General features: G+C 45.1%; 1 protein-coding gene across 4 annotated transcripts in view; it reads left to right on the top strand.

The window, feature by feature from the left end:
* The window catches only part of LOC113800203 (integrin alpha-PS2), a 373,572-nt gene that overhangs the window by 314,103 nt on the left and 46,969 nt on the right, over window positions 1–12,500 (top strand). For 3 of the 4 annotated variants that reach the window (XR_011398111.1, XM_070113528.1, XM_070113526.1), the window contains exons 7-8: window positions 6,027–6,053; window positions 9,129–9,304. Coding sequence is in view for 3 of the 4 variants with exons in the window: in XM_070113528.1 (XP_069969629.1) it covers window positions 6,027–6,053; window positions 9,129–9,304 (203 nt within the window). In the remaining variant the exon portion in view is untranslated. The remainder of the gene's footprint in view (window positions 1–6,026; window positions 6,054–9,128; window positions 9,305–12,500) is intronic. The other variant, XM_070113527.1, reaches the window with a different exon arrangement.

Below are 12,500 nucleotides of genomic sequence, written 5' to 3'. Positions count from 1 at the left end.
GAATTTTTGCGCGCCAAAGGTTAGTGAGTCTCTTATAAAGGCAAGACGTCTTTGCTTAAAACATTTTAGCAAAGAAAAGCCTGGAATCCTTCTACAGAACTACAGGAATTGAAGGCACACGCAAATAAAAATGTCGAAGAAGGATCTCTCTCTCTCTCCCTCTCTCTCCCCTTTCTCCTTTCTCTCTCTCTCTACTTTCTCTCTCTCTCTACTTTCTCTCTCTCTCTACTTTCTCTCTCTCTCTCTCTTTCTCTCTCTCTCTCTCTCTCTCTCTCTCTCTCTCTCTCTCTCTCTCTCTCTCTCCTCTCTCTCTCTCTCTCTCTCTCTCTCTCTCTCTCTCTCTCTCGCCCTATCCTCTTTATTTTCATCTACCTTCCCCTTGTTTTTGCCACGCTATATGACGTCTGAAGTTATTAATGTGGGAGAAAACTACACTTCTTTTTCTTCCTCTTCTTCCCCTTTTCTCAGCTCCTCCTCCTTCCCCATTATATCCTCATCTTCCTCTTCCTTCTTCTCTTTTTCCCCCTCGTCCTCCTTCTTCTCCTCCTTCTCCTCCTCTCTTCTCCCCTCCTCCTCCTCTTTTTCCTCTTCCCCCTTCCTCCTTCTCTTCCTTATCCTCCTGCTCCTCTTCCTTCTCCTCCTCCTCCTTTTCCTCCTACTCCTACTCTTCCACCTCTCTCTCCTCCTCCGTTTCCTCCCCCTCCTCCTCTTCTTCCTCCTCCTCCTTTTCCTCCTACTCCCTACTCCTCCACCCCTGTCCTCCTCCTTCTCCACCCCCTCCTCCTCTTCCTCCTCCCCCTCCCCTCTTCCTCCTCCTCCTCCCTCCTCCTCCTTCTCCTCTTCCTACTCCTTCTCCTTCTCCTCCTCCCCCTCCCCCTCCCCTCCTCCCTCCTCCCTCCTCCTCCTCCTCCTCCTCCTCCTCCTCCTCCTCCTCCTCCTCCTCCTCCTCCTCCTCCTCCTCCTCCTCCTCCATTTTCTTCTTCTTCTCCTCCTCCCTCATTCCTCCTTCCCCTTCCTCCTCTTCCTCCTCCTCCTCTTCCTCCTTCTTCTCCCCCCCCCTCCTTTTCCTGCTCCTTCCTCCCTTCGCGTGCCCCGTGAGTGTGAAAAGCGTGACTGCGAAACGTGACGTCACTGCCAGCTGATGCGTATGGCGGTAGCGGAGCTGAGGGCGAACGGGAGACAGGAAGACATCGAAGAGGAAGGGGGGAAGAGGAGATGTGCGATAAAGATAGGTAAAGGAGAAAAAATAAGAGAAGAATGGAGAGAGGGGTAAAGAGAGTCGAAATAAAAGGAGGAAGGAGAGGGGGGAAATCTGGAAGGAAATGTTAGGAAGAGAATAAGAGGGTGAGAGATGGGTGGGGTAAGAGGGTGGGAGGAGAAAGGAAGAAATGGGAAAGTATTAAAAGGAGAATGAAGAGAGAGAAAATGGGGTACATGGATAGAATAAGAAGGAAAAGCAAACAGAGGAAACAGTAAGATAAAGAGGCTGAGAAAGAAAAGGCGAGAAAAATCGAAAACAAGAATAGGGAATAATAAGAAAAAAAGAAGTAATGGGACCAAGAGAGGAATAGAAAAGAAAGAAAAAGAAAACGAATGTGAAAAAGGAGAGGAAAGATAGAGAATAGAAAGGAGAGGAAGAGAAAGAACAGAAACAGAAAGGAGAAGAAAAGAAAGAATAGAGAAATGAAAGGAGATGAAGAGAATTGAAAGGAGAGGAAGAGAAAAGAAAGAGAATAGAGAGAAGAGAAGAATATTAAGAAAATAATAGCTGACAAAAAATGGAAAAGGCGGAGTACGTAGGTGGCATGAAGTGATGTTTATGGGCCTAATACGTGCAGTTTCCCCGCGGCGATCTCGAGACCCTGGCTGTGCTGTGTGCCGCCTCACCCCCACCCCCCTCTCCTCCTCCTCACCCCCCCCCTCTCCTCCTCCTCACACACCCCTCTCCTCCTCCTCACACCCCCCTCTCCTCCTTCTCACCCCCTTCTCCTTCTTCTGATTCCCCTTTCTTTTTTTCTCATCTCCCTCACATCCCCCTCTCATTCTTCTCATCTCCCTCTCCTCCTCCTCCTCCTCTTCCTCCTCCTCACCCCCTCTCCTTCTCATTCCCTTCTCCTACTCCTCACACCCCTTCTCCTTCTTTTCCCTTCCTCTCTCCTCACCCCGCCCCCCTCTCCTCCTCCTCACACCCCCTTTCCTCCCTCTCACCCCCTCTCTCCTTTTTCTCACTTCCCTCTCCTCCTCCTCACACCCCTTCTCCTTCTTTTCCCTACCTCTCTCCTCCTTCTCATCTCCCTCTCCTCCTCCTCACACACCCCTCTCATTCTTCTCACCCTCCTTTCCTTCTTCTCATCTCCCCCTCTCCTTCTTTTCCCTTCCTCTCTCCTTCCCTCTCCTCTTTCCTTTTACTCACCCCCTCCCCTCCACCTCCCCTTCCTGTGTCCTCTCCCTCCCCCTATCTTCTCCTCCCACCCCTCTTCTTATCCCCTCCTTTTCTCCTCCTCCTTTCTCTCTCCTTCGCCCTTCCTCAAAAGAATAGAAGTTAGAATAGAAAAAAAACGAAAATAAGAAATAGAAAAGATAAAAAGAAAATAGAGAAAATAGAAAACAACAGAGCAGAACAATAAGGTAAATAGAAAAGGGAAAAGAAAATAAGTGAGAGGAGGTGAAGGAGAAGGGGGAAAATATAGTAAGAAAATAAAAGGTAAGACGGAAAAAGCAGGAAGGGATGTGATAGTATTACGAAGATGATAAGGAGAAAATGAGAAGGTGGACAGAAAGTCGACAAGAGAGAAAGCTAAAGAAAAAAGTAAAACCAGCGTATGAAGAAATACCAAAGCATTAAGCAAAAAAAAAAGAAAAAAAAAAAAAAATCACCCATTGTCTTATAGCTCTCCAATCGTATCGAATCATCCAATCCAAACCTTGTAAATCTTAGCACTCAAAAAAGAAAAAAAAATATCATTAAAAAAAATCTACCCCTTTATCTCCGCTCGCTCCTTCTTTATTCCATTCTCTGTATTCTAATTTCTGTTACCATGTTGTATGTAGTTGCTTCTCAACTTTCTCCTTGTCTTTTATCCTCTGAAATCCCTCCCTTTAACTTCCTCCCTGTACCTGGTCTTTGTTCTTCGTGTCCGCTGTATTACCCTTTCTCCCCCCCCCCCTCTACCTCTCCCCTCTCAGCTGGGCTTCTGCAACCCTCTTTGTAACCCCCGCTCTCTCGGTCAAGCCTTCTGTAACTCTCCATGTACCCTCCACCTTATCATTTGGACTGCTGTAACCTCCCTGTGTATACCCCCCCCCCCCCCCCACACCACTCCCTCATTCGGACCTCTGTACTCCCACCTTCCTTACCGGACGTTTGAAACCCCCTCTGTACCTCCCCACCTTCTCACTCGGGCTTCTGTACTTCCCCGCCTTCTCTACCTTACTGCTGTAATCTCCCTCTGCCCTTCCCCGTCTCATTCGGACCTCTGTACTCTCCTCTGTACTCCCACCCTCCTTGCCGGACGTCTGAGATCCCCTCTGGACCCCACTTCCCCCCACCGGACTTCTCTAAGCCCCCTCTGGACCCCACTCTCCCCACCGGACTTCTGTAAGCCCCCTCTGGACCCCACTCTCCCCACCGGACTTCTGTAAGCCCCCTCTGGACCCCACCTTCTCACTCGGACTTCTCTAAGCCCCCTCTGAACCCCACTCTCCCCACCGGACTTCTGTAAGCCCCCTCTGGACCCCACTTCCCCCCACCGGACTTCTCTAAGCCCCCTCTGGACCCCACTTCCCCCCACCGGACTTCTGTAAGCCCCCTCTGGACCCCACCTTCTCACTCGGACTTCTGTAAGCCCCCTCTGGACCCCACTCCCCCACCGGACTTCTCTAAGCCCCCTCTGGACCCCACTTCCCCCCACCGGACTTCTCTAAGCCCCCTCTGAACCCCACTCTCCCCACCGGACTTCTCTAAGCCCCCTCTGGACCCCACTCTCCCCACCGGACTTCTCTAAGCCCCCTCTGAACCCCACTCTCCCCACCGGACTTCTCTAAGCCCCCTCTGAACCCCACTCTCCCCACCGGACTTCTGTAAGCCCCCTCTGGACCCCACCTTCTCACTCGGACTTCTCTAAGCCCCCTCTGGACCCCACTCTCCCCCACCGGACTTCTGTAAGCCCCCTCTGGACCCCACTTCCCCCCACCGAACTTCTCTAAGCCCCCTCTGGACCCCACTTCCCCCCACCGGACTTCTCTAAGCCCCTCTGGACCCCACCTTCTCACTCGGACTTCTCTAAGCCCCCTCTGGACCCCACTTCCCCCCACCGGACTTCTCTAAGCCCCCTCTGAACCCCCACCGGACTTCTCTAAGCCCCTCTGGACCCCACTTCCCCTCACCGGACTTCTCTAAGCCCCCTCTGAACCCCACTCTCCCCACCGGACTTCTCTAAGCCCCCTCTGGACCCCACTCTCCCCACCGGACTTCTGTAAGCCCCCTCTGGACCCCACCTTCTCACTCGGACTTCTCTAAGCCCCCTCTGGACCCCACTTCCCCCCACCGGACTTCTCTAAGCCCCCTCTGAACCCCCACCGGACTTCTCTAAGCCCCCTCTGGACCCCACTTCCCCTCACCGGACTTCTCTAAGCCCCCTCTGAACCCCACTCTCCCCACCGGACTTCTCTAAGCCCCCTCTGGACCCCACTCTCCCCACCGGACTTCTGTAAGCCCCCTCTGGACCCCACCTTCTCACTCGGACTTCTGTAAGCCCCCTCTGGACCCCACTCTTCCCACCGGACTTCTCTAAGCCCCCTCTGGACCCCACTTCCCCTACCGGACTTCTCTCTAAGCCCCCTCTGGACCCCACTCTCCAAACCGGACTTCTCTCTAAGCCCCCTCTGGACCCCACTCTCCCCACCGGACTTCTGTAAGCCCCCTCTGGACCCCACTTCCCCCACCGGACTCCTGCAAGCCCCCTCTGCCCCCTCTCCCTTCTTCCCTAACCCGTAGCAGTAGTCCTTACAACTTGCGCCTTCAGCAGTAACAGCGGGGGGGGCAGGTGCGTACAAGGCATAAACTCCAGGGAAGAATGTAGACAGTTTATTACGGCTGTGGTTTTGCCCGTGATGTGGGGCGTTTGTTTAATTGGCGGAGAAGGCGGGAGGGGGTGAGGGAGAGGGAGGGAGAGAGGGAGAGGGAGAGGGTAGGAGGGAGTAGGAAGGAGGGAGAGGGAAAGGAAGAGGGTAGGAGGGAGAGGGAAGGGAAGAGGGTAGGAGGGAGAGGGAGAGGGACGGAGGGAGGGAGGGAGGGAGTGAGAGGGAAGGGAAGAGGGTAGGAGGGAGAGAGGGAGAGGAAGGGAGTGGGAGAGGGGTGAGGGCGAGGGAAGGAGGGAGAGAGGGAGAGGGAAGGGAAGAGGGTAGGAGGGAGAGGGAAAGAAGGAAAAGGGAAGGAGACATGATAAGAGAAGAGCAGAAGAAGGGAAAGAAGAGGCAGGAAGAAAATAAAAAATAAAAGGAGGAGGGATTGGAAAGAAAAAGAGAGAGGAAGTGAAGGAAGAGGAGAAATTAAAGTAAATAAAAGACAGGATAAGAGGGGAAGGAACAAGCGAGGGGAGGTAAAGGACCGAAAATCATAATTGAATAAAAGGAGGGGATTAAAAAACACAAAATTATATCATGAAAAAGAGTCAGAAAGGGAGAAAGAAAGGTACGGGATTTACATTAGGCTTCCAGAACACCTTACCCATTGGAAATTGCAACGTCCATGCATGTGTAAGTGTATGTAAGTGGATGATGAATGCTGTCTACTACTCCTTAATGACTACCGAGGTGCCAGCAAACCATCGCCTCCGAGTGTCATGACATCGCATTTCCCAAAATCTCATGAAAATGCAATTTTAACCCTTCTTTCTAATCCCAACAGTGTGTGTTCCTGCGTGCCCCCCCACCCCCTTCCATGACCCCTCTCCCCACTACTCCTTGACCCCCCCATCCCAGGTCACCCTCGCATGGTGTAAAGCACAAAAACCTTACTATTTCAGGTCAATGCTGGTCGACTCAGCTGTCAGGTAACAATGGTCGGCCTCGTCTACGTCATCCAAGGGTCACTATGTTAATTATTATAATTTTTTTCTCTAACGTCTGTAGCACCTTCGCCACACGCACATTAAACTTTCTTTTAAATCTTGTAAATCTTTTCTCTCTTCTTTTTTTTCTTCCGTATTTCTGTCTGTCTTCTGACCCCTTGGAGGTTTTTTAAAAATTCGTTACGTTATTAAATGTTTTTATTTCTCTGTTAACTGCTTTTTTTCAAGGATGTTTATTATGCTCGTTGGATTCGGAATGTTTTAATCAGAATATTTAAAATTCTCTTTTATATATATATATATATTTTTTTTTGCTTCTATTTTATACACGCCTTTCCGAAAATCCCTTCAGATTTATTCATGTGAAAAACACTTGAATTGTTAGTAATTACAGGAATACAGATGCTATAATCAGACTCCTTTGATATACCAAACTCCCCCCTCTACCCCCCCTTATCCCTACCCTAGCCCCAAAAGCCCGCCCACCCCCTCCCTAACCCCAAGAGCACCCCCACCCCCTCCCAACCCCAAATCAACCCCCCTCACCCCCCAGTACCCCAAAGACCCCCACCCCCTCCCCTAGCCCCAAAAGCCCCCCACTCCCTCACAACCCCAAATCTACCCCCTCATCCCCCCAGTACCCCAAAGACCCCCACCCCCTCCCTAGCCCCAAAAGCCTCCCACCCCCTCCCAACCCCAAATCTACCCCCCCCCCAGTACCCCAACCTTATTTCGCCCAACGCTCTCTCCTTCACGCTTGTTGAGGGAATTACCCCGCGTGTAATTTATGCAGGGCAGCGAGTTGTTGCCCCCTACTTCTTACAAGATGCCCCCCCCCCTCCCTCTCTCTCTCTCTCTCTCTCTCTCTCTCTCTCTCTCTCTCTCTCTCTCTCTCTCTCTCTCTCTCTCTCTCTCTCTCTCTCTCTCTCTCTCTCTCTCTCTCCTTTCTCCCTCCACTTGCACTCCCCATCCCCTCTTTTTATTCTCTTTTCCTCATCCCTCTCTTTTCTTATTTTTCCTCGTCCCACTCTTTTCTCTCTCTATTTCCCTCCTCCTTTCTCCCTTCTCCTTTTATTTTCCTCAGCCCTCTCTTTTTCTCCCATTTTCCTCTCCCCTCTCTCTTCTCCCTTTATTTGCCTTTCCCCTATCTCTTCTCTCTCTATTTGCCTCTCCCCTCTCTTTCTTTCCCTTCCATTTTCCTCACCCCCTCTCTTTTTTTCCTTCCATTTTCCTCACCCCTTCTCTTTTCTCCTTCTATTTGCCTCCCCCACATCCCCATCCCTGAACCACAATTCACTTTGAGATACAGCTGTTTCTTTCAAAATATCCTACCCCCTTATTTGTTGCGAGGCTTCCCCCTCCCTTTCCTACATTCCATCGGAGATATGTGTCTCTCTCTCCCTTTGCCTCTTACCCTCTTCCTCCCTTATACAGCTCCTCTAACCCCATTTTCTTTCCCCTACTCCTCTTTCTTCCTCATATCCCCCTCTCTCTCCCTTTCCCACCTTTTCTCCTCTACCCCTACCTTAATACCCAACCCTCTTTCTCCCCCTCCCTCTCTCCCTTCCAGACCTTCCTACCCTCATGCCCTCTCCCTTTTCCCCTCCCTCCCCCCCTCCCCCTCCCCAGTGCAATGTGGCTGACGTTAATGATCATCATAACAGTCTCTATTGCAACTACCCTCAATGCTCCGTTTTCTTTCCGCCAAGGTGGTCTCGCTCTCTTTTGTATCGGGGTAACTCCTCCATTTATGTATTTCTGTTTTTTCTTCCTCTCTTTCTGTTGTTTTTCTTTTTTTTCTTTGTCTTATTTCTTCGATTTTTCTCTTTCTTTTTACTCCGTTCTGTTTCGTTTCTTTTGTGAAAAAAAATTCCTTCGCTATTATATCTCTTTTTACTTTCTTCTATCTTTACTTTACTTGTCTGTGTTTTTTCTCTTCGTTTCTTTCTTTATTCACCTGTTCATACGTTCTTCGTTAATTTCTTTATTGTCTTGACCTTTTTATTATCTCTCCTATTATCTTTATTTCTTTTGAGCACTACAGCAGCTATGTTATTATAGTGTAGTTTTCTATATTATTGTATCATAATCCCTCTCTGAATGATTAAGCTTTATTATTTTGATTTAAATACTTTTTTGCCTAGACTTTTAGATATATTTTTTATTTTCAATTTAAATGCACCGCGAAATTGCACTGTACGCTGCTGTTCTGCTTTTGAAGAATAGAAAAAAAAACATATTAATTGTTTTCAGGTTTCCATGGCAACATAAGATTGTTTACAGACAGACGCTGGCTGAAGGAAGGGGAACATTTAATCCATAATCTGTTAAATCCTGGTTTATGATTAACATGGTTTTAACATTACACGTAAAGCTGTAGATTTTGAGATCTCAGCAAGGTTTTATAATCTTAGGTCGTAATAATATGTAGCTTTGATTGACCTTTTCTCGCATTTTCTCAATTGAAGAGGAGCGTTTAATCCAATAATGATAGAGAGAGAGTGAATTGTTTAATAATTTTGGTGGAATGATATAATAACGGATCACTAAATTTACATTTTTGTTTTTAATTGTGTAAGATAATTATACAAGTATATTTCGTATTTTTTCAGTAATATGATTAACATTTTAATATCTTCCAAAAGTCTGTCTTTTTAACGAGACATCTTTAACCAAACATTAATGTCGTGTTTACTAAAAATGTATATTGATAGTTTTTTCGTAGTTAACTTTGAAATTTTTTGAGAAAATCCCATTTTTATTACATATTTGATATTTACGTAGATTTGAACAAATAACAAATTCTAAATTTTTTCACAGGCGCAACCACATATTTTTGGTTCGCTTAGCTTTCATTTTATTTTCATTTCTGAATGCATAACCAAAAAGTAGAGCATGGACCCCCCCTCCCCCTCCCTTCCATCCCCAGGAAAAAAAAAACATAAACATCAATCTTATTTCCGAAAAAGAAATCGAGTCACTCATACACCTTGAATTCCCCCTTAAAAAAAAAATCCCACGACCGCAACTGACCTCGTTTCCCCCTCCACGCCCCAGGTCAGATCCACTCCCAGAGCCTCAGCACCAGGAACGACTACCAGATGACCTGGGAGGGACCTGCGAGCGACGACGACCAGTACCTGGGATACTCCGTGGCCGTTGGGGACTTCACTGGGGACGGGCAGGAGGACGTGGCTCTCGGAGTGCCAAAGGGCCTCAACTACACAGGAAAGGTAAAGGGGGAAAAGGACGATAAAGAGAGAAGGAGAGTAGGAGGAGTGAGACGTGTATAGGTAGGGAGGTTGGTGGATAGATTGATAGTAGATAGGTAAGTAGATAGACTGATAGATAAGTAAGTAGATAGGTAAGTAAATAGATTGATAGATAGGTAAGTAGATAGACTGATAGATAGGTAAGTAGATAGATATGTAGATATATTGGTATGTATATAGATAGATGAATAGATTAGTAGATAGATGGATGGATAGGCAAACTATAACAAGAAATAGTAAGACCAATCAAACTGGAAGAGTAAGGCAAATAGATAGAGAAAAGACAGTAAGGAAGAGTCATAGACACAGCGTTCTGCAAGGAGTTCAAGGTAAGAAGGGGCGCCCGTGTGTTGCGCTCCGAGTCAGGTTAAAACAGCTGGGTTGAAAGGAAGAGGGCGGAGCGAAGGGGAACGGGACAGGGAGGTGGGAAGGGGACTAGAAGGATTGTGAATCATGTGTTTGTGTGTGTGTGTGTGTGTGTGTGTGTGTGTGTGTGTGTGTGTGTGTGTGTGTGTGTGTGTGTGTGTGTGTGTGTGTGTTTGTGTGTGTTTGTGTGTGTGTGTGTATGTGTGTGTGTGTGTGTGTGTGTGTGTGTGTGTGTGTGTTTGTGTGTGTGCGCGTATGTGTCTGTGTGTGTGTGTGTGTGTGTATGTGTATGTGTGTGCGTGTGTGTGTATGTGTGTGTGAAGTCTGTGTGTGTGTGTGTGTGAAAGAAAAAGAACGAAAACGAGAGAGAAAGAGAGAGAGAGAGAGAGGGAGGGGAATTAAAACTACGATAGGCAAAGGAGAGATAGGTAGCACCAGAGAACGTTATGAAGGAAAGAGTCAGGCTCTCGAAACACAAAAGTAAGTTGACTGCCTTGCTCTGCTGTCTTTTAGTTACGTAAATAATTATTGTTATATTTTTTTAGTTTATTATTTTAGCGCAATTCCATGCATGTTCTGTTTATCAGTTTATTCTAGATGTAAATTACAATTACTGTTTAATCCCGTGTGCATGATTAATGGAATCCATTGGTTTTATATCCCTAATAGATGTTGTTTAATAGGCATGCTTAATATTTGGCTTTGTGCTAAATGCTGCATCGTCTGTTGCCTCTGTTTACCCTTCATTGCTTATTTGGCTTGATTTCCGCTGTTTATGTGACGTGTTTGAGGCTGTGTTTGACTTTTATTTCTATTCTTATTTTTCTTTCTATTTTGTTTTGGCGGAGATGGAAATTGGATTGGTTATGATTAGTTGAATATATCGAAGTCCTGGAGAATAACGTTGCTGAACAAGCAGTTGTCGTTATCAGCTTGTTTATTGTCATTTAATTATTCTTGTCTTTCAATTTGTCGTTAATTATCACCAGATATGCATCTTCGCCTAGATGAAAAAAAGAAAAAAAAAGAAAAATCAAGAATATGTATTTAGTTTGTTTTTTCTTATCATTCACCTCTCTTGCATTACTAGCTATTTCTTAATATTATTCGAAATAAGCTTATTTTACATTTGATAGATGACGATCATGCTCGTATGTTTTGATTTTTTTTAAATTTTTGGTTGGTAGAATAAAGACAATTGTTTTGCATTTCGTTCTATGAATAACTATGTAAATTACAATGTAGATTGTACAGTGTATATGACATGTATCACATATATCAGATAAATAGTTAAAAAGTTTACCTGCATACTTCACAACTAAAAAAAAAAGAACAAAAAAGAAAAAAAAAGAAAAAAAAAGAAAAGAAAGAAAAAAAGAAAAAAAAGAAAAAGAAAGAAAGGAAAAAAAGAATATATATATATATATATATATATATATATATATATATATATATATATATATATATATAATTTCCCCGTTTAATCGAATATTCGTAGACACCGTTTAAGTCCAACAGAACAAGTAAAAAATACGTAAATAAACAGATAAATTTCGGGATCGACAGCTTCTCCCACGATAGAGACCGGCTCATTTTATCTCATGTTGCGAAACGGATGTCTGCTTATCTCTGCTGCACCTCATACCACATAGCGTCTTATCATGCCTTATTATTTTTTTTTTTATTTTTTTTTTTTATTATTATTATTATTTTTTTTTTTTTTGGGGGGGGGGGCGCATTCTCGTCATCCTCTCTTCATATCTCCTCACTGCTGGTCTGTTGTTGGTTGTCATTGTCACCCCCTGCTGCCTGCTCCTGCTCCTGCTCGTGACCTGCTGGCCTGTGTGCTCGTTTAGTGCTGCTGTTGCTTCCTGGTATGTCTGCTGATGAACTGCCGCTGGGATTGCTTCCTCGGCTCCCCTCTTGCCCTTCCTTCACGGGATGGAAAGGACATACATTTACGCACACCTGCATACGCACACATATTCACACACCAATACATACACACATATCCAAGCACAGACATTTTATGCATATGTGCGTACATATGCACGTACGCATGCACAGACACGTATGCACACATGCAAAAACAAGTACAAACACACACATATATGTAAATATATTTATACATATACATAAACATACAATATGACATAGAGAGTACATATGCCTTTATATTTATAATTTTATACATCAATACATATGTGTTTACATATACAAATATTATACATATACATTAACAATATATTTATGTATGTATATATATGTATGTATATATATTTATATGTATACATATATTTGTATATATATATATATATGTATGTATATGTATGTATATGTATATGTTTATATATGTGTATATATATGTATATGTATATATGTATGTATATTTGTGTGTGTATATATGTGAATATATATATTTATATATATATGGCTATATAGATTTATAGATATATAAACACACACACACACACACACACACACACACACACACACACACACACACACACACACACACACACACACACACACACACACACACACAGGCGAGAAGGGAGAAGGGGAGCAAAACGCAGCAACCAAACAACCGTCATATTCTTGGGTACAATCTTATCCAGAAGGGTGACGATTTGAGCCTTAAACTCACATAAAATGACCCTTATTGCACAAAGGACGTTAACAAGGAAACTGGCTTATGTAGGAACTCCAAAGCATGAATCACAAGCACCGAAAAAAAGTATATCAAGACTGCAAGCATGTTGTTTATATATTGTAGAGAGACGATTACAAG

This window comes from Penaeus vannamei, chromosome 34 (genome assembly GCF_042767895.1).
Source record: "Penaeus vannamei isolate JL-2024 chromosome 34, ASM4276789v1, whole genome shotgun sequence".
Taxonomy (NCBI): Eukaryota; Metazoa; Arthropoda; class Malacostraca; order Decapoda; family Penaeidae; genus Penaeus; species Penaeus vannamei.
The sequence above is the reverse complement of the archived record's forward strand: the minus strand, read 5'-3'. Positions and strand labels throughout refer to the sequence as shown.